The 27,997-nt window shown below is 55.9% G+C and overlaps 1 protein-coding gene across 5 annotated transcripts in view; it reads left to right on the top strand.

Moving 5' to 3' along the window:
- The window catches only part of SLC38A10 (solute carrier family 38 member 10), a 50,467-nt gene that overhangs the window by 16,689 nt on the left and 5,781 nt on the right, over window positions 1-27,997 (top strand). For 3 of the 5 annotated variants that reach the window (XM_063717845.1, XM_063717847.1, NM_001131858.1), the window contains 8 exon segments: window positions 1,350-1,452; window positions 2,326-2,508; window positions 6,377-6,488; window positions 7,971-8,077; window positions 18,243-18,399; window positions 25,500-25,667; window positions 26,052-26,540; window positions 27,119-27,238. In XM_063717845.1, coding sequence (XP_063573915.1) covers window positions 1,350-1,452; window positions 2,326-2,508; window positions 6,377-6,488; window positions 7,971-8,077; window positions 18,243-18,399; window positions 25,500-25,667; window positions 26,052-26,540; window positions 27,119-27,238 — 1,439 coding nt within the window. 5 annotated transcript variants of the gene reach the window in all.

Raw genomic sequence — 27,997 nt, 5'->3', positions numbered from 1 at the left:
GGCCGAGGGGAAGGCTCATGTCCTGCGGAGACCCCTGACTGCTGCTGATGGCACTCCATGCTGAGGGCAGCCTGATGGGATGGTGTGCTAGGACCTGGGCAATGGGATACCAGCAGCTGCTGGCAGGGCCTTCTCACTTGTCAGTCTGCTGGGTTTTCTTTTCTTTTTTTTGGAGATGGGGTCTTGCTGTGTCACCCAAGCTGGAGTGCAGTGATGCGATCACAGCTCACTGCAGCCTCGACCTCCCAGGCTCCAGTGATCCTCCTGCCTCGGCCTCCCAAAGTGCTGGTATTCGGGTGTCAGCCACTGTGCCTGGCCTGGTTTGCTTTTTAATGAAGTCAGGATGTCCTGTTTTTTCTTTCACTTTCTTCAAGGTGGTTTGGGATTTGGCTCCGCTGGCCACTGTGCTGGTCCATTTACTGGCTGCTGGCTTTCTGCATCCCGTCCTCCCCCTGGCCCACCCAGCTTCCTTTGTGCCCTTGAGCCCCTGCCGTGGGACAGCCATGGCCATGGCCACCTGGACACCCTAGGAGCACCCCCCTGGACTCCCACTCCAGAGTCCTCTTTCAGCCCCATGGCAGAGTGGCTCTCACCTGTGCTCTGGCATGTGCCTGGCCCAGCTCCCTTCTCCCCGGCTGCACGCAGATGCTCCATGGCCCCAGCCTCTCCCTTCCCGTCTCGCCCACCCCTCTCCAAGGGCCCAGGTCCCTGTGCACATCCCTCGGATGCGTCTGCTGCCTGTGCAGGGCTGTCATGTCCTTGCCTGGCCAGTGGCTTGGGTCCCTCCCACCCCTAGCAGCACCACACTCCTGGCACCAGGCTGTGGGACCGAAGCCAGTTTTCTCATCACACAGTGAGCTGCAGTGGGGAATCGCGCCCCAGGCCGTCTCCTTGTCTGTGCCGACTCTGATCATGCCTGTGTAGAGGCGCTGAGATGGAGGCGCTGAGATGGGCCGGCCGCCCAGGCCAGGGTGTGTTTGTTTAACTTTCCCTCCTCTTGACAGCGATTCTCTGAGCAGCCTCCTCCGGCTGCTTGCCCTGTAAACTGGCTGCTTTGACTCTCAGCACCCACTCCCTGGCGTGGAGCAGCAGCCTGTCGTTCCGTAGCCTTGGGGAATGTTCGCATGGTGCACGCTCTGGGGGGTGTCCTGAGTGGGGGCTACTGCAATGCTGCTGTCCTCAGCATCACGAAATCCTGGCCTCAGCGCTGGGACTTCCAGTGTGCGGAGAATGTTGCATAAAGGAAGGTCAGAGACTCTCGCTGGGCTGCAGAGAAGTCCTGGAAGTGGCGCCGCTGGGGAGGGTGTGCCTCTCTCGGGTCCGCTGTGAAATGGCCTGTTTCTATACAGCCAGGTGCTGCCTACCTACGACAGCCTGGATGAGCCGTCAGTGAAAACCATGAGCTCCATATTTGCCTCCTCCCTCAATGTGGTCACCACCTTCTACGTCATGGTAAGAGCCTTGCCACGCCCTCTCCATACCTGTGTCATGCCAGCATGACGTGCCGCAGTGCCCCGTGGGACTGCCACAGGCATGGCCCTGGCCCTGTGTGCTGCTGGCTTTTTCTCTCTGTTCCCATCCCAGTGTCTGGAGGCTGTGCGGGGACCTGGGGCAGCTCCATCAGCTTCCATCATTCCAGGACCAGCCCTGTGAGCCTGGATCCACCCTGGGCCAGGAAGCTCTCCTGACCTGAGGAGCTGGGCACCAGGGCTGCTCCCAGAACCCTTTATCTGAGCCACTCTTACTCTCTCTCCAAGACCTCTGTTAATTCTCTCTAGAAACGGGCATGTTCTGGCCGGGCGCAGTTGCTCACACCTGTAATCCCAGCACTTTGGGAGGCCGAGGCGGGCAGATCATGAGGTCAGGAGTTCAAGACCAGCCTGGCCAACATGGTGAAACCCCGTCTCCACTAAAAATACAAAAATTAGCTGGGCATGGTGGCGCGTGCATGTAAACCCAGCTACTCGGGAGGCTGAGGCAGGAGAATTGCTTGAACCAGGATCAGGGAGGCGGAGGTACGCTGAGGCCGAGATCGCACCACTGCTCTCCAGCCTGGTCTACAGAGGGAGACCCCATGTCAAAAAAAAAAAAAAAAAAAGAAAGAAATGAGCATGTTCTTACAGAAACTAGAGATTTTAAGAAGGAGGAGGCCAAATGGTGCCTTGCCCGTGGAAGGCCATCTCTTGCAGAAGCTTCATTATGAAGTGGATTGAAGGCCATTCTAGGGGGCAGGGCACAGGTCCCCCCCATGCCCTGCCCACTGTGACAGGTGCCACTCGACCAGGATGTCTGTCTGCCATGTTGCTGTTTCTCATTCTCCAACAGGTGGGGTTTTTCGGCTACGTCAGCTTCACCGAGGCCACGGCCGGCAACGTGCTGATGCACTTTCCCTCCAACCTGGTGACGGAGATGCTCCGTGTGGGCTTCATGATGTCGGTGGCTGTGGGCTTCCCCATGATGATCCTGCCATGCAGGCAGGCCCTGAGCACGCTGCTGTGTGAGCAGCAGGTAAGACCCTCGGGGCGCTCTCCAGATCGTAATAGCGGAGGACAGGCTTGCTTCCCATAAGCCCAGCTGTCCCGAACCAGAGATATAGTAGGAAAGTGGGGATTTGCATCAGAGGAGTCCTGGGAGGGCAGAAGTTGGGGGAGCCTAGAGGAACCAGATTGATGGGCAGGAGTTGATAATGGCCAGAGTCTGGAGATGGGCACATGGTGTTCACTGCACAGTTCTCTTTATTTTTGTGTAACTTTGAAAAATTTTAACAATATAGCAGATTTTTGAACCGTAAGAGAGGCTGAGTTTGATGCAGGCCATAGTGGTGGTGCCTGTGGTCCCAGCTCCTTAGGGGGCTGAGGCGAGGTTGCGTGAGTCCAGGAGGTTGAGGCTGAGTGTGATTGCATCACTACACTCCAGCTGGGGCAACAGAGCAAGACCCTGTCTTTAAATACATTTTAAAACTAGGCTGGATATGGTGGCTCACACCTGTAATCCCAGCACTTTGGGAGGGCGAGGCGGGAGGATTGCTTAAGCCCAGGAGTTTGAAACCAGCCTGGACAACATCGCTTGACTCCATCTTTACAAAAAATTAGCAAAAATTAGCCACGCATGGCAGCGCATGCCTGTAGTCCCAGTGACTCGGGAGGCTGAGGCAGGAGGATCACTTGAACCGAGAGTTCAAGGCTGCATTGGGTCATGACCGCTCCACCATACTCCAGCCCTGACCCTGTCTCTAAAAAAGAAAGAAAGAAAAATAAAAAGTGAGGCTGGGTTTTTTCACTGTAACATATGTAGGCCAGGCAGCTACTTAGTTCTTTCTAAGAAACTTTCAGCTGTAGGAGTTGAAACCAGAGGGCTGTCCTGGTTCTCTCCTTGTGGCAGAGTGAACCATGAAACGCCCGCTGTGCTGTCTTGTGCCCTGAGCGTGGGGGTGCAGACGCCACTCTGCAGTGTTGGAGGAGCCCTGCCCCGTCCAGGTTCCCCTCCTGCCTCCCCTTGGGAGCTCCGCCCGGTGGCCCATCTGTCTTCTGTCCCGCAGCCTGAGATCTGTGAGCCTGGTATGTCCCGTCAGCTGGGACTCCTGGTGGCTAGAGGCACACATTCCTCTTGAACTGTTTCAGCCAAGGCAGGTTGAGTGGTCTCAGAGAATCCGGGGGAGAGTTCAGCAGTCACATTGGGGGTGGTGGGTCTCCCTGGGCCTCGGGAACAATAGCATGAGCTCACTGTCCATGTGGCCAGGTGTGCGGTCACCACAGCCTGGTGGCAGTCATCTGCCTCCTGCAGACTTCCACCAGCCACGTGCCTCTGGCTTCGCAGCAGAGGCCAAGCACCAAGGACTGGGTGCCTCCCCCACGTGCTGATGCTCCTCTCTTCTGCAGAGTTCAGGCACCTGGGCACGGGTGAGGCAGGATCTAGGAGTCAAGGCCAGAGCCTGTCATATGGCCGTGGGGTCCCCCTGTGCATCCGGCCAGGCCAACTTTCACTGATTGTTGTTTTGTACCTGAGCAGCATCTGTATTTCTCTACATGACCCATTTTTATCTTGTTAAAAAATTGACAGTGGCGTTAAAGGTATTGTGACTCAAGTAGGAAAGCTCACGCTCCCCCCTTCATCCCAAGGAGGACCTGGCTGTGTTTCCTCCATCAGCGCCCGTGGCTTCTCCTTTCCTGGAGGTGGGGCCGCGGCCATGCCACCTGCTTTCTTGTCTTCGGCCCATGTGCCGTGAGCGTTTCTCCGCGGTCCCTACAAGCCTGCAGGGGCTCTGCTTCCTTGCTTCTCCACGTGTTGCAGGGGCCTGGGTGCACTGCTCCTTCACCCTTGACCTTTCATGGCTAACCATCTTATGACAGTCTTCGTGCTAAAGTCCCCTCTCCCCTTCTCTAGGTCTATGTCATAGGTAAATTTCTAGGACCGGGACTCTTGTGTGATGGACCTAACTCCCCACCTCCATGGCCTGTATACAAATTACCGCCCTGAGGCCGATAGGCAATTCTGACTCCATTTCCACAATCCATCCTATGTAAAAGTCCATTCTGAAAATGGGATGCTTCAAAACTAGTTCTAGAAAGTTCTGCGGTTGTTTCCTAGCCCAGGGATGGTCATCACGGCCAGTCCGTCCTGTGTCTTAACTTATTTGGTCCTTACCACGGCTGGATGAGGAGATGCTTCTGTTGACAGATGGGGAAACTGAGGCACCGAGATTAAGTCACTTGCCTAGGGGCACACAGCTGGGGCTGGTGAATGACAGAGCAAGGATTTGAGCCAGGTGGTCTGGCTCCTGTGTCCTGTACTAGAGACCACAGCTGGGGGCCCTGGGGAAGGTGGGGTCTGAGGCCATCTGTCCTTGGCTCTGCCGCCTCCTCTGGAATGAATGGCCCTGGCATCCCGGTGCAGATCAGTAGAGGCCTGGCTGCACCCTGGGGCCAAAACAGGCACTTGCAATCAGGGCCTCATCTTGCCCTTCTCTCTTCTTCTTCCTGGACTTTGAAATTGCTCACTGCTTGTTGCACATCTGCTGGAGATAACACAGCCACATGTGTGCGCGAGTGTGTGTCTGTGTGTGGGGGGGGTTCTGCCTGCACCCTGGAGATAACACGGCCACGTGTGTGCATGAGTGTATGTGTGGGTGTGCGCTTGTGTGTGTGGGCGCTTGTGTGTGTGGGGGTTCTGCCTGCACCCTGGATATGATAACACGGCCTCATGTGTGCGTAAGTGTGTGTGTGTGTGGGGGGTTCTGCCTGCACCCTGGAGATAATCACGGCCTCACTGTGTGTGTGTGTGTGCATGTGTGTGTGCGTATGTGTGTGGGGGGGTTCTGCCTGCACCCTGGAGATAACACGGCCATGTGTGTGCGTGAGTGTATGCGTGTGTGTGCGCATATGTGTGTGTGGGTTCTGCCTGCCCCCTGGAGATGATAACATGGCCACATGTGTGCATGTGTGCATGTGTGTGCGCTTGTGTGTGTGTGGGTTCTGCCTGCACCCTGGAGATAACACGGCCTCGTGTGCATGTGTGAGTGTGTGTGTGTGTGTGTGGGTTCTGCCTGTACCCTGGAGATAACACGGCCACGTGTGTGCATGTTTGTGTGTGTGTGTGTGGGGGGGTTCTGCTTGCACCCTGGAGCTAAGATGGCCTCACATGTGTGTGGGTGCATGAGTGTGTATATGTGTGTGTGCGTGAGTGTGTACGTGTGTGTGTGTGTGCGTGAGTGTGGGGGTTCTGCCTGCAACCTGGAGATGATAACATGGCTACATGTGTGCGTGAGTGTGTGCATGAGTGTGTGTGCGTGTGTGGGGTGGTTCTGCCTGCACCCTGGAGATAACACGGCCACGTGTGTGCGTGTGTACGTGTGTGTGTGAGTGTGTACATGTGGGGGGGGTTTCTGCCTGCACCCTGGAGATGATAACACGGCCACATGTGTGCGTGAGTATGTGCGTGTGTGTGTGGGGGGGTTCTGCCTGCACCCTGAAACCTGTGGGCCAGGAGAGGCCTGGGGCATTTGGCAGGAGCGGCGCTGTGCAGCTTGTATTCTGCTCTCCATACTTCTGGCACTTAAACTCTCTCGTGCTGTTGCTCTAAAAGCAAAAAGGAAAACGGAAGGACTCGATACTCGCATTTCAAAAGGAGGTTTTAAAATGTATGGTCTGTGCCTGGGGTGAGAAGCCCTCGTGCCTTCCTGGCATGTTGCAGGTTCCCGTTCAAGTTGCTCAGCCAGATCTGATTGTGCTGGTCAGGCTCACCTGCCAGGTGAGTGCGCGGCCGGCTCACGTGGAGATGTGCCTGGTGTGCTTGGCAGAGCACTTTCAGGCTTTGCTTTCTAGGAGAGTGGTGGAGGAAATCAGTCATTTCAAAACCGTTTTGTTTTTCTTTTGTACAGCAAAAAGATGGCACCTTTGCAGCAGGGGGCTACATGCCTCCTCTCCGGTTTAAAGCACTTACCCTCTCTGTGGTGTTTGGAACCATGGTTGGTGGCATCCTTATCCCCAACGGTAAGGCGGGAGGGCTGCCCTAGTGCCAGGGAGTGGGACCCGGGGGCTTCGGCATCAACCAAGACCTGCACAGTTACGAGCCGTCTTCTCTGGTCTCTTAAAAAAGTCTAGAGACTTCGTCAGTTTTTCTTTGGCCCACAGAGAAAGGCAGGGGATAAAATCTGGCAACTTGAGCCAGGTGCGGTGGCTCACACCTGTAATCCCAGCACTTTGGGAGGTTGAGGTGGGTGGATCACCTGAGGTTGGGAGTTCAAGACCAGCCTGACCAACGTGGAGAAACCCCGTCTCTACTAAAAATACAAAATTAGCAGGGCGTCGTGGTGCATGCCTGTAATCCCAGCTACTCGGGAGGCTGAGGCAAAAGAATCACTTGAACCTGGGAGGAGGAGGTTGCAGTGAGCCAAGATTGCGCCATTGCACTCCAGGCTGGGCAACAAGAGAGAAACTCTGTCTCAAAAAAAAAAATAAAAAAAATCTGGCAGCTTGCCGGGCGCGGTGGCTCACGCCTGTAATCCCAGCACTTTGGGAGGCCGAGGCGGGCAGATCATGAGGTCAGGAGATCGAGACCATCCTGGCTAACATGGTGAAACCCCGTCTCTACTAAAAATACAAAAAAATTAGCCAGGCATGGTGGCAGGTGCCTGTAGTCCCAGCTACTTGGGAGGCTGAGGCAGGAGAATGGCGTGAACCTGGGAGGCGAAGCTTGCAGTGAGCTGAGATCGCTCCACTGCACTCCAGAAAAAAAAAAAAAAAAAAAAAAAAATCTGGCAGCTTGATGGAACAGCAGGCACCCATTGACACCTGGGCAGAGAGAGACTGCAGTGCTGGGACACAGGCTCGATTTGTAGAACCAACTATTCTAGAATAGCACATGCTGTCCTGTTGATGCTTTTGACTTCTGATTTTGATGACGCATTACCAAGGGGGAAGCGTTGAAGGCTCTGAATGTATTTATGTTACCCAAATGCACCTACTCCCTAGCAGACAAGACAGAGCTCATTATCATCAGATCCACAGGGGAACTTGCACGCACTCTCCCCAGGGGACAGCCCTAGAGGTGATCTGTCTGGGCTCCTGGCAGGGGCTGCAGCCTGGCAGCACCTGCTAGGCCCTGGCTTCTACACCTGCCCTAGGATAGGTCCTGCCTGCCTAGGGCCACTCACGGAGCAGCAGGCAGGAGAGGTGGCGCAGGAGCCGTGCTGTGCGGAGCCAGCATCTGGTTTCGGCAGGAGGTCCCTAGTGTCTGACTCTTTAAAGATGAACCATCAGAGAATTCACCCTGGGGCCTAAATGTACTGTTGGAGGAATCAGCCGCAGCTGTCAGGCTTTCTGGGCACAGAGGGCGTCTCTGCTCCCGGCTCACGCCTAGACGGCCTTTCCTTCAATGCTGGCTTGCTCACCCATGTGCAGGGCAAAAGCTCAGGTCCCCTCCTGGCCAGAGCCCTTCCCCACTCATCCCTTCCTGTCCCTTCTCCATCCTAGTGGAGACCATCCTGGGCCTCACAGGAGCGACCATGGGAAGCCTCATCTGCTTCATCTGCCCGGCGCTGATCTACAAGAAAATCCACAAGAACGCACTTTCCTCCCAGGTGCGTGCCGCTCGTGGGGTGGCCTGGACGAGGGCTGATTGGTCTGGGCTGGGGAGAGGTGGAGGCGGAAGGAAGCCCCTGTTTCAGCGTTTTCAGATGGGTTCTGTCAAGAAACTTAAAACCCACAAAAGGGACTTGGTCCAGTCAGCCTGGGGAACCCTGGGTTCACCAGGACGCATGGTCTTTGCCCAGCAGGGCCACACTAAGCTGCTCAAGCTGTGCATCGGGTTTTCCTGAGAGCCGACTTAGCTGAGTCGTAAGCGCTTTCCCCATGGTGTTTCTGCGGTGACTGATCGCCCATGGACCTGCTGCCAACTCTGAGTCCCCTCCCCAGCCGCCCACCCCTGAGGCCACCACCCACCGTTGTTCCTGGTGTGTCCCTCGTGTGGAGACGTGCGTGCGTGTGGGTTTTTCTTCCATTGTAACACAGCTTCCTGCTGCTTTTGCTCAAAATCCTGTGCAGGTCAGGTTGCTCCACAGCCATGGGCACAGAGCTGCCTGGCTATTTTTAGCCGTTTCATGGGTTCCGTGGTAGGAAAATTCCATAATCCCCGTCTCCGAAGGACTCACCTCTCCAGTCTTGCTATTGCAGACAGAATCGCGATGAATATCTGTGTTCAGAGCATGTTGACGTATTTGAGCACGCATCTGTAGGAAGCCTTCTAGAAATGGAATCCTGTGTCGGGGTGTGAGCATTTGTAAATGTGGTGGGTCTACCCAAAGTGCCTGCAGCGTCACTCCCAGCCAGGCTCAAGGCCTCTGTCTCTGCACCCAGGACCTTCCAGGCTTCATCATTCTTGGCCTCTCTGGCTGGAACTTGAGTGTCTTTTCATGGGTTTAGAAGCCACTTGCGTTTCTTTGTCTGTGAACTGCCTGTGTTCTTTTCTCACTTTTTATGGAGTTGTTGAGCTTTTTCTTACTGGTATATATTGATAATTTTTTTTTTCTTTTGAGACAGAGTTTCATTCTTGTTGCCCAAGCTGGAGTGCAGTGGCGCAATCTCGGCTTACTGCAACCTCCGCTTCCCAGGTTCAAGTGATTCTCCTGCCTCAGCCTCCCGAGTAGCTGGGATTACAGGCATGCGCCACCACGCCTGGCTAATTTTGTATTTTTAGTGAGACGGGGTTTCTCCATGTTGGTCACGCTGGTCTTGAACTTTTGAACTCAGGTGATCCACCCGCCTCGACCTCCCAAAGTGCTGGGATTACAGGTGTGAGCCAATGCACCTGGCCTCAACCTGATAAGTTTTTACAAAGTGAACCACATGGAACCACCATCCAGAGCAGACATAGGACATCCCAGCACCCCAGAGCTCACCATGGATGCCTCACTGTCGTTCACCCCCACCCCAAAGGTCCTCCAGCATTCTAGAATGATCTTGCCTGTCTTCAAGTTGCAGTAAATAGATTGTTACAGTGTACGTTAGAATACACGTCCACGTTGTGTCAGCCACTTCTTCAGCATCTCGGCTCACTGCAACTTCTGCCTCCTGGGTTCAAGCAATTCTCCTGCCTCAGCCTCCTGAGTAGCTGGGATTCCAGGTGTGCGCCACCACATCCAGCTAATTTTTGTACTTTTAGTAGAGACGGGGTTTTACCATGTTGGCCAGGCTGCTCTCAAATGCTGACCTCAAATAATCCACCTGCCTCAGCCTCCCAAAGTGCTGGGATTACAGACGTGAGCCACTGCGCCCAGCCCCTTATTGATTTTTTAATCATTTTGTTAATGAGTTGTGAGAAAGGTATGATAATTCCTACTGTAACTGCAGATTTGTTAATTTTTCCTTTTAGTTCTATCACTTTTTGCTTTTTAGTTTGAAGCCATATTATTAGGAGCAGACAGATTTAAGTTGGTTATATCTCCCTGTTGAATTGTCTTTTATCTTGTTAAATACTCCTTTTTATCATTGGAAATACTTTTCTCCTTAAAGTTGGCTTTGTAGCTAACTTAATTCTGCTTTGGGTTTGTATTTGCACAGGATAGCTTGTTTCATCCCTTTTCTTTTGATTTCTCTAGTCCATTATATTCATGGTATGTCTCATAACAGCACACAGTTGACTTTTGTCTTGTTATTCAGTCTGTGAATGGGAGTATTTAAGACTATTTATGGTTAATAACTGATTTTTGGGGGAAAACTTTCAACTTATGTCCTATGATTTGTCTCATATGTCCTTTTTCTGTTTTTGCTTTTACTTTCTTTGGATCAATCAAACATTTTAAATATTTACTCTTCTTTTAGCTTGTTGGTACATTTCTATTCTTCTAACGATTATACTAGGCAGTTGATATCAACCCTTATTTAAAACTCCACAAGACATTGTTATTGTTGTTTCAAATAGTAATTATTGGGCCAGGCATGGTGGCTCACGCCTGTAATCCCAGCACTTTGGGAGGCTGAGGCAGGAGAATCACCTGAACCCAGGAGGTGGAGGTTGCAGTGAGCCGAGATAGCACCACTGCACGCCAGCCTGGGCAACAGAGCAAGAGAGTCCATCTCAAAAAAAAAGAAAAAGAAAAAAGTATTGATATTGATTCTTTGTGGCTTCTTGTTTTTTTGTCATGGGGTCTTGTTTTCTAGTGTGCCTGGTATTTTGCAGATGTTGTGTTTGAGAAATCATAGAAGTTCTGGGTGACATTGTCATTCATCCATCATACAAGGGATAGGCAGAAGGCCTGTGTCCCATTGATTCAGATGTGTTTCCGGTTGGCCTTGTTCCTAGGGTACAGCCCTTCTGGGGTCTCAGCTGGGCAGTGACACCCTCAGATGGTGAATCTTCTGCTTGGCGTTCATCTTCTTGCTGGCTCCTCTCTGCATAGCTGGTAGCTTGCAAGTGCTTTGGGGGAGATTTTTGCATACAGAATATGGAGTGGCGTCCTTCTCCGAGGTTTCCTTCTCTCCCTCGAGCTCTGGCTGCTGGAGTGCCCTCATTCTTGCTTCTCAGTGCCCAGCCCTGTGAGTGTGCCCAGGCTCTAGGCTGTTGTGCTCTCTTGTCCTGTCTGCTTAGTCCCAATGATTGATGAGTCTCCAGGGGCAACAGGCTTGACCTCTCTGTGACTAAGGGCTTTTCTCTGTCCTCTGGGATCCGGACCCCTCAAGTCTGAGCTGACAGAGTTGTTTACCAGTGTCTTTGGTCGGGTGTTTTTATTGTTTTTATCCAGCTTTTACCATTGTTTTAAATGGGAAGATCAGTTTGATACCAGCTATTATGCCATACCTTGATGAGGAAGTTTCTTGGTGAGTTTTAGGAGCTTCAGATGGCATGAGAGGCTCAGCCTCTGCCCATCAGATGACACATGTCCTGCTATGCCAGGTCCCCCCACTGGGCTTCCTTAGAAAAAAACATCTGTTCTGTGAGTTAGCAGGAGAAAGAAGGAAAGAAAGAAGGAAGGAAGGAAGGAAAGAAAGAGTCACAGTTAGAATTTCCACACTCCAGTACTATTTTAAAAGAAGAAGGAGGGGGAGGGCCATAGTTAGAATTTCCCCACTCCAGTATTATTTTAAAATAATTCCTCCCTCATTTTTTCTAGTACTTTAATGACTTCATTTTTTTAATTTAAATCTTTGATCCACCTGTATTTTATTTTGGTGTAAGAAACAAAGTATGTATCCTCAATTTATTTCTAGATGGTTCCCTACTCGTCAGACATGATTTATTGAATAATCCATCACTGATGGGAAATGTTAGTGCTATTGTAGATTAAATTCTTATATGTATTCGGGCCTAACTTGGGACCTGTGTTTTACGTTATTGGCTGGTCTGCCCTTCCACACTGTGTTAGTTATGTGTTAGTTGTGTATGTTAGTTGTGTGTTAGTTGCGTGTTAGTTGCCACACCCTGGTAACACTCACCGAGTCGTGACTTGTCGCTCTTGAAACACTTTAATTCTCATCTCGCCTCTTGGCTGTTAATAATACATTTTCTGCTTTGTTTTATTTTCTGTATGAATGTTGGAATCAGCCCATCTGACTCTAACAAAAAATTAGTCCTGCTTTTTATTTTTTGGTCTAACTGGGCTTATTGAAACTATAGATTAACTTGGGAATTGCCGTCTTTACACTGTAGCTGATATGCAGATGTCCTTGCGAAAGCTCCTGCTCAGCAGGAGGGCACTGCATTCGGCTTCTCCAGACCTCACTGTAGGTCCTTCGTCCCCGTCTGTTTCCCAGGCCGCTGTTGGCTGCACTGCATGCTATCCAGGGATCTCTTTTCCCGCTGGATTTTCTAAGTGGCTGTTTGTGTAAAAGGAAGCTAGAGATTTCATAGGTGACATTTTCACCCGTTCACCTTACTGTACTCCTGCTGGATCTCTTGGCTTTTCACCTGCAGCTAATGATGATGTCGCCTCCCTCTTTCCAATTGCTGCAGCGCTTCCTCCTCTCTTGCCCGTGTGTGGCATCACACACCTGTGGCCACGGCGCTGCTGGTGTGAGTGGCTGGTGCATCACTGACTCTGGGATGGCTTCTAGTGTTTACCCGTTAGCCCAGTGTCGGCTTTTGACTTGATGTGAAGACATGTGTAGACACACACAGAATCCGGTGAAAGAAGCATCTCTTTGTGCCTGCTTTGCCATGTCTTTTAGAAGCTAGAAAGTGCACTGAATCACATTCACCGCAGTTTGGCTGTGCGTGGAGGAGACGGAGAGGTTTCTTTCTCCCTCTGACTTGGGTCTGGTGCGTCCTGTCCCCAGCGCTGTTGCGGCTCTGCAGTAGGTCGTGGGGCCAGCAGACCACCGTGTGCCATCCGCTCAGCATGCCCTGTTTCCTTAGGTATGGAGATGTGAGCACCACAAGGCCGTACCCTGGGCCTGTGGCGCAACATCTCGGCGTGGCCACTGTCCCAGGGGCTCTGGCCGCGCCCACGGAGGGGCACAGGCCTGGGTCTGCGCCTTGGCCCGTCTGAGTACTCTCGGCGATGTGGTGCCTGTACCCAGCCCAGGGACCTCAGGAAGAGCCACAACTGCTGATATGCTGGGGTGGACAGGGAAGTGGGGACACCTGTGTGCTGGGTGAATCAAGGCTGTGCTGGAGACAGACGTGAAAAAGAAGGAATGTTCCAGCTCGTCCTCAGAAGATCAACCAGGGGACAGGAAAATAGGTCGGCCCTGAGGGAATCAAAAAGATACATCTGCCACCACGTGTTTTGTTCTTTTTTTATTTTTTGAGACAGAGTCTTGCTCTCTTGCGCTGGCTGGAGTGCAGTGGTGTGATCTCAGTTCACTGCAAGCTCCGCCTCCCGGGTTCAAGTGATTCTCCAGCCTCAGCCTCCCGAGTAGCTGGGATTACAGGCGTGCGCCACCACACCCGGCTAATTTTTGTATTTTTGGTAGAGACAGGATTTCACCATGTTGGCCAGGCTGGTCTTGAACACTCCTGACCTCAGGTGATCCACTCGCCTCGGCCTCCCAAAGTGCTGGGATTATAGGTGTGAGCCACCACGCCCGCCCTGTTTGGTTCCTTATTTTGAAAGTCAGAAAGTTGAGGGTCTCTCCAGTTCTGAGTGAGGCTGGGGCTTTGGTCCTGCTGCCCTGGAACCATGAGGGAGTGGAGCAGCAGGTGACTTAGAAGGTGCCCGAGGGCCACTCAGAGGACAGATCCCTGGAGGGCGGGAGGCTGCCTCACGGGTGCACCCAGAGGGCAGTAGTCCCTGAAGGGCCCGAAAGCCGGTCCCTGCTCTTGGAAGATGTAATGAAATGCACACTGCAACTCTCAGACACGAGCCACCAGTGGGGCATCTGCCTGTAACCAGAGAGGACCCCCAAGGCCTGCTGAGGCTCGGGGCCTTGCTGGGTGGTGCCTGGATGCTAACTGGGCTGCCCTGAGACCCAAATCCAGGTGCGTGGTGCAGAGCAGCCAGAGCCCCCACCTCCAGCTGTGCTTTTTATGACTGAAGTGCAGAGTGTGGACTTGTGCACTTTCTACATGTGTGGAGTGAAAGTGAGTGTTTTCTCGCCTGCCCCTGGTGCTTCTCTCTGCATTTGAGTCAGCGATGCCTTGCGTGTCTGGAGGCCCTGATCACTTCTCCAGGGGAGGGTGCTACGATCCGGGCAGTGCGTGGCCCCTGGATTTTCCAAGCTTGGGTGAGACGTCTGGAGTGGGCTTGCATTCCTCCTGCTGGCCGGCTCTGCAGCTGTGTTGATCTGATGGCTGCCGAAATGAAAGTCACAGGGTGCTCTGAAACCAGGTGTCTGGCATGCTGGTCCGTTGAATGACCGCATCCTCAAAGGAAGTTCTTGGGCTGTGCAGGAAGCTGTGCTGGAAGGTACAGGGCTGGAGGCTGGGCTGGGGCTCCGTGGGCTTTCCCCGCCACTGAGGCTGGGCAGCCGCTGTGCTCCCCACAGGCCCCCCAAGTTCCCAGCCGTCCCGTCTGTGCAGAACTCCACTTATGCCCTTATTCGGGATTCCGAGGGAACTACTGACCATTCCCTTGTCTACGTCACACGTCCCGTGGTTGGATTCCCACACTCCAGTGGCAGGACAAGCACGGGGGAGCCTGGCACCCACCCTGTCCTCGGGGACTGCGGCGCCAACTCCGTTGTGTCTGTGGCCCAGTCCCCAGCAGAGTCCTCACAGCTGCCTTGGGGACGTCAGTGAAGCTTGTGCTGCTTCCAAATGCCCAGCCCACCTGCAGCACCCGATGCTGCTGCTGGAGCTGTGTTCCCGCCCTGGCTCTGGCACAGAAGTGAAAGGCGCTCACACACACTCCTGGCACGTGGCAGCCACAGACTGAGATTTGGTCACTGCATGCGCTGCCCCCTCATGGATGAGGCATGGACCCAAGGCACTATCACAAGTGCCCATGCGGCCTCCTCGTTCCCACGGGTCCCCTCAAGCTGGGCAGTGCTGGTGTCTCTGCCAGGGTGTGTCTTAGAGGAAAGGCTGGGCATGTGGACTGTGGCATTGTCGGCCGGGCCAGCGGCTGCTCGTGCTCAAGGCAGTGGTCACCGGCAAGTGCCCCGCAGAGCCTGACAGCCTGAAAGTCAGCGAGCCAGGACGAGGGGTCTCAGCAAAGAGGGGATGGAGCCTTCCATCCAGCAGGGGTGCGCCCGGGGCATCACCATCTCAGCGTTCAGGGCTGCTCTGCTGCCCTCATGCGGGGGGCTTGTCCCGAGTGGCGTTTTGCCAGCAGTGATGTGCTGCCTGGTGCATTGTGGGGGCCCAGGGATGGCTCTCCTGATGGGGACACCTTGGGGTGGGAGGTGGCAGCAGGTGTGTACGTGGCAGCGGGCAGGGCTGGGTCTGCTTCCTGGACCCGCGTATCTGGAATTGTCCCGCCCTTCTCCCAGCCCGAAGACTCCATGCAGGCTCCCTGTGTATGGTGACCTCAAGCCTCCACTTCTCTACTGTGTTTCGAGATGTTCTTGGACTTGGGGCTGAGTTCGGTCCCCAGGTGCTGCCCTGGGAGGTGGCAGGTGGTGGGGGTCCCCGTGCGGCTGTTCGGGAGCCCCCCTCCCCTGCTGATCAGCTTCGCATTCAGGGCGCTCCGCAGGGCCTTGGTCGAGCGTGTTCTCCTCCCTGCACTTGTGTCTTTTCCAAGGCTCATCGGTCCTGGGTCTTCCTGGAAAGCTTGCTGTCTCCCAGCATGGAGCGAGTTCATGGTTTTGATTTTGCATGTGATTTTTAAGCTCAGAAAGTTGGGGGTTGAAATAAATCATTATAGTCATGGAGATGTTTCTTTGGCCCATCAATCTCCATGGATGTTTTAGATGAGGTCCCCGTTAAAAATAACCTGACGTAAAATGACCAACCAATGTCTTTATCTTTGGGTCTAAAGCGTTTGAGGCCTGGAGGAGCCGGGTCTTGCTGTGCTCCCTGGCGGATGGCAAACTCTGGGCTCCTGGGATTCCCACCTGGGGAGTCTTCTGTCCTGACCAGCCGGTGGCAAAGGTGCTTTCCCTTCCCATTTAGGTACTCTCACCAAGATCCCGTAATTACTGTGTTGGTGTTATGGGAAGTCCAAGTAAGGAGATAAATTTTTTTTTGTAGCTTCTCTGCAAGGTCATTTCTGTCCACCCTCAGCTGGAGAAATGTGAGATGCACTCAGCACGTGCCCAGTTAGAGAAATCCACCCGGGATGAGGCGAGGGTGTGCTGCCTTGCGGGGCAGGGTTCCCACACTGAGAGGAGCTTCCCAGGGCTTCCAGACAACACAGTCTCCTGTCCAGGCACTTTCCTGGTGGGTTGGGTTAAATATCCATCTGGACCCTTTACCCCAGGTGGCCCGAGCCTGGTCTCTGCCCTGTGCTGGCTGGCAGAGGCCTCGATGGGAGGGCAGGGCCCTGAAGATGGAGGTCCAGGGGCAGCTCTGGTGTAGGAGGGGTCACAAGGGCTGTAACAGGTCCCCAAGGCCTGTCTCTGATGGCCTTTCCTTCTGGCATCAGGCCTCTAAGCCACGGCCATCCATGACACCCACTGACTGGGCAGGCCGTTCCATACCTGCTCCCTACACAGATCGGGCAGCCTCGGGAGATTTCAGGTTTCTTCCTCTTTTTATTATCTTAAGACTGCTTTGGTCACCTTCTGGACACCACCACTGCCCTGGGACTCTTCCCTTTACTGCAAGGAAGATGTAACGTGGCTGAAGGGGCATCTACAAATGGAGAAGAACATTCGGGGCCAGGGCGGGGCAGAGCTCTGTGGGCCGTCGAGCCTGCAGGCCCCACCCGGACCTCCGGAACATACATCAGACAGTGTCCCCACATGCACCTGGGGCAGGCCTGCCGTCGCCACTTGCTCCGGCCAGCTGTGGTTACTGCCAGAGGGGCCTCGGGCTCCCTGGGCATCCTACAAGCCCCGAGGCACACTGCGCCGGACTCCCTTCAGCGGAGCCCACTGACCCCAGAGCCTCAGCAGCACTGGTGTCCGGAGATGCCAACACCAGCCCAGTGTTTCCGGGTGGCAGAGAAGGAAGTAGAGGAAGCAGGCTCTCTGCTAGGTTGTCTTTTTCAGCCGCCACCAGCTTCGGAGAGCGCGGGTCCTTCCCTCTGGGGAGACCTCTTCTCTAATTGTGTTGGACCAGGGAGGTCTCACCAGTTCTTGTGAACTGATTTTCTTTAAGAATCAACATACCTTTCAGAAAAGGATTTTGAGTTCTGGCTCTGAGACCACAGAGGGAATGGTGTAGCCCCTTGGCTTTACAGAAGTCTGCCTTGCCAGCGCACCCAGGCTCTGCCCAACCAGGAGCTAGCGCTTCCCTGGGGAGAGCAGCTTGCGCTGGGCCAGGCCAGGCAGAAACCAGCACCTGCTGCCGTGGCCCCGTGAATGACTGGGGAGAAGCGGGCCCAGTGTGTTCACTAACATAGCAGGGGTGGCGGGAGCCGGGGTGGTGGGAACTGGGGTGGCAGGAGCTGGGCCACGCAGTGTAGAATTTGTCAGAGTCACCGAGGCAGCACGTGTGATGCTTATGATTGGCCGGGGAGCGGGGGAAGGAGGGAGGACTAGGTCACACGGGGAGAGCCTTCGGCAAAAAGAGTGCCTGGAGGTCAGCTCACAGGGTGACCCCAGTGGGCACCACACCACAGCTAAGGAGGGGCGAAGGCCATTTCTGTCCCCCGTGCCCATGCATGGTGCCAGCTGTGATGACTTTGGGGCAAGTCCTTCATGCCCACGGGCCTGTGTCTGCTGCACAGGGCCAGCCTTGTGGGTTGTGCAGGAGCACTCGCTTTGCAGACAACATGGATGGGGACGCTCAAGTCTGCCTGGAGGTTCCTGTTCCTCTCCCAGGCAGGTTGGGCAGTGCTCAGCCTCTGCTCCCCTAAGGCTCGTCATGTACCTGCAGCTTCTGGAAGCCGCTGTCCCTCCCGCTCCATCCTGAACGGCTGGCATAGCTCTGACAGAGTTGGCCCATGACCCCAGCTGGCGTGGAGAGCACATCAGCCACAGGCTGGATGCCAGGAGTCCTGCCATGCTCTGACAGCGGTGCATCAGGGCTCAGCCCTCTCCTAGTGGTCAGGAGCTTCGCGGGCAGGCGGGCCCGTCTCCCTGGGAGTGGACGCCGTCCTCAGGCAGGGCAAACTGCACGCCTGTCCCGCCCTCGGGGGACTTTGTCGTGTCCACTCTCCTCGTGCCTCACCCCGTCCCTGAGCCTCTCTGCCAAGCCAGTTTTATACCCTGGGCAGGGCCAGGGGCCAGCTATGACTCCCGCCTCTGGGGTCTTTGTCTCCTTAGGTGGTGCTGTGGGTCGGCCTGGGCATCCTGGTGGTGAGCACTGTCACCACACTGTCTGTGAGCGAGGACGTCCCCGAGGACTTGGCAGAGGAAGCCCCTGGCGGCCGGCTTGGAGAGGCCGAGGGTTTGATGAAGGTGGAGGCAGCACGGCTCTCAGGTATGCCCACCCTGGCTCTCTGAGCCTTCTCAGGGCAAGTGCCCACTGGGCGTCTCCTGGGTCTGGTCCAGGGATTGTGCTTACCTGCTCAGTGGCCTCTGTCCTGTGTGGGTGCAGCCAGCAGGGTGGGGCCACCAGCCTCCCCCGTGAAGATGCTCTGTGCACCATGGCTGGCCGTGGCGTGGCCGCCTGTATGCAGGGAACGTGGGACAGGAGTGGCCACTGGCCTGGATGCCTGCCACTCGGTGGGCTAGGTGGGGTGTACGTTTCTGAGTGTTGCTCGTATGCTGTTCATTTAGCACATGCTATTCATTTGAGGATGTAAGTTTCTCCAGTTTTCTCCTGGACAGGATCGGCGATCAGGCCTCAGTTTGGTTTGCTGCTTCAGGTTGTTTATTATTTGTTCACCAGGACCGTAGGTGGAGTTAGGACCATGAGCCCTCAGGCAGCTAGCTGCAGGCCGCTTTGGGAGGAGCCGCGCGGTGCCCTGTAACCTCAACCCTCCATCTGTGGCAGAGTCCCAGCCGCGGCACCCCGTAACCCTAACGCCTCCGTCTGTGGCAGAGTCCCGGCCGCGGCACCCCGTAACCCTAACGCCTCCGTCTGTGGCAGAGTCCCGGCCGCGGCACCCCGTAACCCTAATGCCTCCGTCTGTGGCACAGCCCGGGGGTGCAGAGATGCGTGTTTCCTGAGTGTGGCTTTCCAGGTGCAGCTGCAGCTCCGTGGCCTGGGTGGCTGCTGCTTCCCTGACCCTCCCAGGTCTAGAGAGGGAGTGCCACAGAAGGCGGCCCTGCAGGCAGCAGACCTCCCCAGGCCCAGCCCTCCCACCAGCTCTGAGTGGCACCAGGCAGGGGTGGGCAGGTAGGTGCTGTCCATGATGACCTTCACGCTGGGGTCTTCTGCCCCTGACGACAGCTGGGTTTATGCATCCACACTGCCTGTGTGCCCACCACATCCAATACACCCCTCTGCAGAGGCCCCGGCTCAGTCAGATTCGCTGGGCATCATCTGCACACCACCCGAGGAGCCCCGCTGAGCAGTGCCGGCTGTGGCTGGGGGTCTCAGGCCGCTGTGGAGGTGCTGGCCAGTGACTTCTGCCTCCGGGAGGGGCCTCCGCTTCTGTAACGGACAGGAGGAGAGGTCTGTCGAAGGGAGCCCCTGGCGTCGGCTGAGCGCGTGGGGGCGCCGTCTCAGCCGTGACCCTGGGGCTTGTTCTGAGCTCCGCACTCCTGTGCTTCAAAAGCTCCTTCCCAGCGTCGTCACCTCATACAAACTGCCCCAAGGGACACCCTCCGAGGGTCTCCCTGGACTCGCTGTGCTCAGATTTGCCAAGGATGACTGTTCCTGGATGGCAAAGGTGGGCAGGGGAGCCCTGCCTTCTGGGTTCCCTGCAGCCGGTGGGGCTGTGCTTGGGGACAGTAGGGGTCACCAGAAGAAAATGGGAGTGTTCCGAAGCAGCCGGTAGAGCTGCCTTGCATTGGATTTGGTAATTCGGACTGGAAAAAAGTCTACCTGGAGAGGGAGGTGGGTGTTTTGCACCCACCTCAGCTGGTGCCCCAGGCTCGGTCCTGCCTGAGCAGGGCCACTTACTGCTGTCCAGGCCTGTGGGCTAGACTGGGCGCTGACATGGGAGCTCTCGGTGGGATTGTGGTAGCCTGGGAGCTAGAGTCCAGTGTGCTGAGACCCTGGCCCTGGGCAGTGAGGGGTGTTGCCCTCATCCAGCAGGCTGCCGGGGAGTGAACTTCTCGGTGCCAGCCAGCAGGAGGCTCCCTGTCCCCTTAGCACTGCGCCGCCTCTGCCTGCGGCCGGTGCAAGCAGCTGTATCCTGTCATGAGGCTTGTGCGGGCCGCGGGCCTCTGGCTCACCTGGTGCCCTCCGAGGCCACATCTGGTTTCTATTTCTTCCATGAGGCTGTAACAAAACACATGGCCCCTCTCAGAACCACATGCTGCTTGTTTTTAGCGTGTCTCCGATTTTCCAGCCCCCGGCTCCCCCGTGATGGATGGGCTGCCTGGCTGAGGCTGAGCTGGGGTCGAGGGTCCTGCACTGATGCGCGCTCCCTGTCAGACGGCTGAGCGGAGTTTTATTGGTCTCTTTGATGCTGCAGAGGCCAAAAATGGTACGTGCTGACTGGGTGAGAGTCCTGCGTGGCCCTGGGCTGTGGCTGTGAATCCCATCCTCATGCAGATGTCGTGGTTAGATGCGCACAGCGGGGCCCCGTGCATGGCCTCACAGGCCTTCGTGAGCATGGCTGAGTCCCTGCAAAGGCTCATGAAGACGGTTACCTTGAAAGCTGGGAGTCGGGCCGTTCATACCTGCTCTCTTTAGCACCCTGAAGGCTACGGGTGGGTTCGGGTTTTGTGACATCTGTTCCTTTCTTGGAGCTGCAGGTCCCCTGTCCCTCCTGGTGCCTGCATGGGGCAGCACAGCAGGGCCCGCACCCCTCAGGCACCCTCGTCCCCACTCCCCCAGTGGGGCAGGCACAGCTGCACTTCCGCTCAGTGGGAAAATGAGGCAGGGGCCTGGCTGAGAAGGGACCCAGAATGCGGTGATATGGGACAGAATGAGCGTCTGCTGGGTGTTGACGGGTCGTGTGTGTTGGTGCAGGGGCAGAGATGGCCACAGTTCTGTGTGCTCAGGCCCAAGCGGGGACACACGGCCGCCATGCGTGGAGCCAGGTCACATGGCTCAACACAGGCCAGAGGCTGCAGGAGGCAGGGCCCTTCGGAATCCGGCCAGGTCCTGCACGGCTGGCAGGGTTATCTCAGACAATTGAATCAGCTCCCTGCCAGCTCAGGACAGCAGCAGAAACATGACACAAAATTATAACAGGAGGACAGGCATGCGGGACACAGCAAAGGAGCTATCAGAAGCCTTCTCCGGGCCGGCACAGCAGCTCACACCTGGAATCTCAGCACTGTGGGAGGCCAGGGCAGGAGGATCATCTGAGGTCAGGAGTTTGAGATCAGCCCAGCCAACATGGTGAAACCCTGTCTCTACTAAAAATACAGAAATTAGCTGGGTGTGGTGGCTGGATGCTGAGGTGGGAGGATCGCTTGAGCCTGGAAGGTTGGGGCTGCAGTGAGCCGAGATGGCACCACTGCACTTCAGCCTGGGTGACAGAGTGGGACCCTGTCTTAAAAAAAAACTTTCGCAGTAGGGCATGCAGGAGAGCTCCAGTAGGGTGGCGTTGTTCCCGCAGTCAGAGGAGAGGAGGGAGAAGCATGTGGCCCTGTTTCTCACGGACCATTCAGTGCTCTGTGGAAGGAACTGGGAGCCTCTCCCGCCTCCCAAGAGACAGCCAGCGGTACCAGCCGCGGCGGAGGCAAAAGCAGTGGTGAGGAGGTTCCGCCTGCCGGAGGCTGTACCAGGGCCTGGCTGTGTTGCCAGCCCAGACACCCGGGTACCAGGAGCCAGATGGCCTGGGATTCCCCCTCACATTCGCAAAGATCAGACCATGAGGTCATCGGTCAGCTATGTGTGGAAGATTGGGCTGTAAAGCCAAGCCCTTAATGAGTAATACTTTCTCACGGCAGCATCAAGGGAAAGTCAGAAATCAGCTATTAGAAAAGTTGCCTAAAAGCAGGGACTAGCTTTTAAAAGTCACGTCAGCGGCCATTGTTCTCACCTCTTGCGAGTGTGGCGCCCTGGGATCCCGAGCCTCCTCCTGAACTTGGGGCGGCACTTGAGTGGATGAGGAACTCCGTCCATGGGATGCCGGGACCGTGTTTAAAAGTCACTTCATCTGGGGGCCGTCTGATGTGACTGTCTCCATCTTTACTGATCACAAGGTGCACAGAGGGAGCCACGGCGGGTCCAAGCCGGCAGCCCGCAGAGCCACCTTGCCAACTCTTGGGGTCCGGACGGCAGCGTCACTGGCCTCCCCGCCCATCCGTGCTGGCCTCCGGTCTGGGGTGGACGCCAGCCTTGAATGTGGGGTTGGGGATGCATTAGATGTTGCCCCTTCCCCTCCAGGTCACCACCTCCAAGTCCCCGAGCGTGTCTGACTCCAAAGACCGAGCCCTGAGCTGTGGCCTTGGCAGCCTAGGGGCCTCCATGCCCGACTAGACAGCAAGGAGGAAAGTCTGAGGGATCCGCCTCCGCCGTGGCTGAGTTGTGGCCTCTGTCACTTGTTAGGAAGGTGTGTGTTTTTGTTGGTGCCAGGAGCTGGGAACCTGCGTCAGCACCTGGCAGTGAGGAGCCGCTGGGACGAGCATAAACACAGCATTCTTGGGACCACGTGCCAATGATGGTCACGGGTCGTGGTTTTTTGTGACTGGAGATGATTTTTTTTTTTTTTTTTTTTTGAGACGGAATCTCACTCTGTCGCCCAGGCTGGAGTGCAGTGGCACGATACTGGCTCACTACAGCCTCCACCTCCCAAGTTCAAGCAATTCTCCCACCTCAGCCTCTGAGTAGCCGAGAGTACAGGCGCCCACCACACCTGGCTAATTTTGTATTTTTGTTGAGACAGGGTTTTGCCAGGATGGTGTTAAACTCCTGACCTCAAGTGATCCTCCTGCCTCGGCCTCTGAAAGTGCTGGGATTACTGGAGTGAGCCATCATGCCTGGCCTGGAGGCGATTTTTGAAGCCAAATGAGGGAGGATGGTTGCCCTGCGGCAGCACCCTCCGCTGGGTGTTCCTGGGGGCGTGCGTGGAGCCGTCCCCCTTGGCCGTGGCCGCCTCTGCTGTGGCTTAGCTGGGTGTATTGCTGGCCTCCTAGGAGAAGAAATTTGGATGCCAGAGATCTCCTCCCTCCCGAGGAGCTCAGTCGTGAGCTGACGGGGGCACTCCCCACATAGGGCCCCTTTCTGTCTTTGCGCAACCTGTGTTCATGTTGAGAGTGGAAGCGGCTGGCAGCACTCGGACGTTTTTCAGTTGCTGATTTTGAAGTTTTGTGTTAGTTTTACTGCAGCCAAGAGGCACTGCCGGCAAACTGTCCCCGACGCAAAGATCGGCTCCGATGTGGAAAAGGCTGTGTGCATTGCCCGCGGACAGCTGCAGAGCGCCGGGCGTGAAGGCTGTGTGTGCAGCCCTTGGCTTGTCAGCTGCTGCTGGCAGCGGGGAGCCAGGACGCTCGCACAGCCTTCCTGCAGGGGCTGGTGCAATCCAGCAACACTTGCAGAACGCTGAGAGGCGTGGCGTTCCCGGGAGGTTCTCCAAAGGGACCTCTGGGGCAGCTCCTGGCTCACCGTGCTCACTTCCCGTCCCGCGGCTCCTGCACCCACACAGAGCTTCCCCTGGAGCCCCAGACTGGTCATTCATGGCCTGAGGAACTGAATTTTGCTCCTGCTGAGAAAATGACTGCTCTGAGGCATCTTGTCCTATGACAACGGAGATTTCCTTTGTTTTGCTATATTTTCCCTTCCCCTCCCCAGCCTCCCTTTCTTCACTTAGTAATCCATTGGACAGGCCCTCTTGATTGACAGTTATGGCTTGTTTCTGCATGGGGCCTCTGCCGAGGCTTAATCGTGTGATGGAGACCAGTATGTTTTCACCTGCTCGGGCGGGTGGCCATACACTTATAGGATTGGTCACTTGGGCCAGGCGCGGTGGCTCACGCATGTAATCCCAGCACTTTGGGAGAATGAGGCAGGTGGATCACTTGAGGTCAGGAGTTTGAGACCAGCCTGGCCAACGTGGTGAAACCCTGTCTCTACTAAAGATACAAAAATCAGCCAGGCGTTGTGGCAGGTGCCTGTAATCCCAGCTACAGGAGGCTGAGGCACGAAAATTGCTTGAACCTGGGAGGCAGAGGTTGCAGTGACGAGATTGTGCCACTGCACTCCAGCCTGGGCGACACAGCAGGAGCCCATCTTAAAAAGAGAAAAAAGTTGAATTTGTTACTTTAGCTGAACTGTAGAGCCCAGCGTCTGCTTTCTGTTAACTAGTTTATTACCCAGTAGGGTGGTACCTTCCCTCTACAGCTTGTCTAGGACTCTCAACTCCAAATTGACAATAGTGTAACTGTCTGTTTCCCTAGACTAACACATCAGGCTGCTCTTAGAAGGGTTGGTGTAAAGCTAAACTAATTGTCCCCATTTTCTTCTCCTTTGGGAGCTGGTGAGGCCCCATCTGCTGCTCTGAACTGGACTCTGTGTGAATTCTTCCTCAGACAGCTTCACCTGAGTCCCCCTCGGCTGCAGCGCCTGTCTCAGTGGACATACGGCCTTGCTGGGACAGGGAGGTGGTGATGGTGGCGGTGGTGGTGGTGATGGAGGTGATGACGATGATGGAGGTGATGGTGGCGGTGGTGGTGGTGATGGAGGTGATGACGATGATGGAGGTGATGGCGGCGGTGGTGGTGGTGATGGAGGTGATGACGATGATGGTGGTGATGGCGGCGGTGGTGGTGGTGATGGCGGTGATGACGATGATGGTGGTGATGGCGGCGGTGGTGGTGGTGATGGCGGTGATGACGATGATGGAGGTGATGGCGGCGGTGGTGGTGGTGATGGCGGTGATGACGATGATGGAGGTGATGGCAGTGATGGTGGTGGTGATGGCGGTGACGGTGATATAGGTGATGATTATGGAGGTGGTGGCAATGATGCAGCGATGGTGGTGGGGATGGCAGTGATGGTGGTAGGGATGGAGATGGTGGTGGTGATGATGATGGAGGTGATGGCAGTGATGGTAGGGTTGGCAGTGATGGTGGTGATGGTAGTGGTGATGGTGATGATGATGGTGATGGTGGTAGGGATGGAGATGATGGTGGTGATAGCGGTGATGGTGGTGGTGGTGGTGGAGGTGACAGTGATGACGGTGGTGATGGAGGTGATGGCAGTAATGGAGGGGACTGTGGGAGAGTCGGTTGGTGGGCTCGTGCCGCCATCTGGTGGTAATGACTGAGTATTACATGGAGTCCAGTTCTCCCTGCGCCCAGTTAGGTGTAAATCACATTTTGACATATTTTTGTTGTGAATACACATGAAAAATGACAGTTTTCTGTGCTACTTAGCTGCTAATGATCGAACAGGGAAAAAAAACTGCTTTGGCTCTGCCATTTGGCTGGAAAATATGGTAACAGTCCAGAGAGAGCTACCCTGCTCCTGGAGCTGCCTGGCAGTGCGGTTCCCTAACTGTGCCCTGCTCCCAGCCCAGGATCCGGTTGTGGCCGTGGCTGAGGATGGCCGGGAGAAGCCGAAGCTGCCGAAGGAGAGAGAGGAGCTGGAGCAGGCCCAGATCAAGGGGCCCGTGGATGTGCCCGGACGGGAAGATGGCAAGGAGGCACAGGAGGAGGCGCAGCTTGATCGCCCTGGGCAAGGTGCTGGGCACTGGCCGGGGGGTGCGGACGGGGAAGGGGGGCCCCGGGTCCTCTTTTGCAGGCTGGACACCCTGCAGCGTGGCTCTCAGGGCTATGTGTATCTTTTTCCCTTCAGCCCAGCCTAAGTTCTGGTCTTTTTTGGTTTCTTTTTCAATTCAGATGAATGTCCTGCCCCTCCCAGAGCAACTTGTTTGCAGCTGCCCCTGTTGAACTTTAGCGTCAGCTGTGCTTGGCCAGGCAGCAGGGAGGCCAGCCGGGGAGGTGGTATCTGTTGGCCTGTCACACTGTTGGGAGCCAGAACCCAGGGAAGAACCCAGTTCTGATTCCCTGGGAAGGGAAGGAGGGGCCTCAGCCTGACCCCATCTGTCCCCCATGCCCTTGCAGGGATTGCTGTGCCTGTGGGCGAGGCCCACCGCCACGAGCCTCCTGTTCCTCATGACAAGGTGGTGGTAGATGAAGGCCAAGACCAAGAGGTGCCAGAAGAGAACAAACCTCCATCCAGACACGCGGGCGGAAAGGCTCCAGGGGTCCAGGGCCAGATGGCGCCGCCTCTACCCGACTCAGAAAGAGAGAAACGGGAGCCGGAGCAGGGAGAGGTTGGGAAGAGGCCTGGACAGGCCCAGGCCTTGGAGGAAGCGGGTGATCTTCCTGAAGATCCCCAGAAAGTTCCAGAAGCAGATGGTCAGCCAGCTGTCCAGCCTGCAAAGGAGGACCTGGAGCCAGGAGACAGGGGCCTGCATCCTCGGCCCCAGGCAGTGCTGTCTGAGCAGCAGAATGGCCTGGCAGTGGATGAAGGGGAAAAGGCCGAGGGGGTACCGCCACCAGGCAACGCCGCCGGGGACACAGGGCAGCCCGCAGAGGACAGCGACCACGGTGGGTGTCAGCCTGGGCTCATGTCAGAAGACACTTCCCTCTCGGGCTGCGGAGGCTGGGCAGGGGCAGCAGAATCGATGGTTCCTCCCTCAGTCCCCGGTCTCTCTCCCTGCACCAGATTAGCATGCAAATGGAGCGGGCCCGGGCAGCTGGTGGGGACAGGAAGAGGCTGGTGGCTGACAGCTACTGTAATATCTGTCACACAGTTGTTTGCCAGACCACTAAATGTCAGGTGCCGCGCTGTGCTCGTGTGGGCGCACACGGGGGGCGGCGCGGGGGGCGCCTGACAGGTAACACATTGTTAAATGCCCGTCTAAGAGCTGCTTAGGACGGTTCTTGCATTTTAATTGCGAAGGCAGTTAACATTGGCTCATTGCCACAAGTCTATGAGGTTGTTAAATATTTTTTTATTGCTTCGCTAGTAATCATCAGGTTGAATATAAACTGTGCTGACGGGGGTGTCACTTTAGAAACATCTGCCACTTCCTTTTGTCCCGCCCTTGCCTTCTGTCCCCCCACCCCCCAAATCCTCCCTTGACTTTCCTGCAAAACCTTCTGAGTCTTCACCGTGTGTGCAGGTGGGAAGCCTCCCCTCCCAGAGGAGAAGCCGGCTCCGGGGGCTGGGCTGCCGCCCGAGCCTCGAGAGCAGAGGGACGTGGAGCGAGCGGGTGGAGACCAGGCAGCCAGCCAGCTGGAGGGTAAGGCCTTGGCCCCACAGCCGCCCACCTCAGGCCCAGAGAGCGGCAGCCCCTTCCCCCAGCCCTGGGGTGATGCCCAGGTCATCCTAGGGCGCCCTGCCAGGCCCCCCTTCTCTTTCCAGCCGTCTGCTGAGCAGACCCCTTGTATAGCTTCCTGCTCCCTTCCCATCAGCAGCTTGCTTTCTGGGAACCTTTTATCTCCCTTACTCCCCTCTAAAACACCTGCGGCATTGTTACATGGCTTGTGATTACCATTTTGTCTTACTTGAAAGCAGGTTTGTTAACAGTTCTAACACTCAAGCAGTATTTAAAGCCAGCCAGGTGTGGGCGTGTCTGCACCCAGATGTGGAGGTTTATTTAAAGGCTGTGCCCCGAGGGGACCCGGCTTGGGGGTGGCTGTGCCCGCCCTGGTCCTAGCAGAGCCCTGGCCCAGAGCACTGCTCCCACACGCTTGGCCGTCGGAGCTCGGCTGTGTTCATCTACAGGGATCTATCACCTGTCCTTCCAGGAAAGCTCCTTATGCCTTTGCTCTCCTGAGAATAAAACTTGCTCTGAATCCTCCTCCAAACTTCCCGCCCCTTGGGTCCCAGCTGTTGGCTTTTTGAGACCCTTCCTTGTGGCCTCACGCAGTTGGGTAGCAGCAGCCCCGCCTGTGGGCCTGCTGGGGACAGGCTTCTGTGCCATGTCCTCTCCCAGGCTAGGAGTCCACCCGCCCTCTTGAGGGTGTGTGGCTGAGCCCCCGCTCACCAAAAGTCTCGT

Source organism: Pongo abelii, chromosome 19 (assembly GCF_028885655.2).
Source record: "Pongo abelii isolate AG06213 chromosome 19, NHGRI_mPonAbe1-v2.0_pri, whole genome shotgun sequence".
Taxonomy (NCBI): domain Eukaryota; kingdom Metazoa; phylum Chordata; class Mammalia; order Primates; family Hominidae; genus Pongo; species Pongo abelii.
This window is presented reverse-complemented; position numbering and strand designations above follow the sequence as displayed.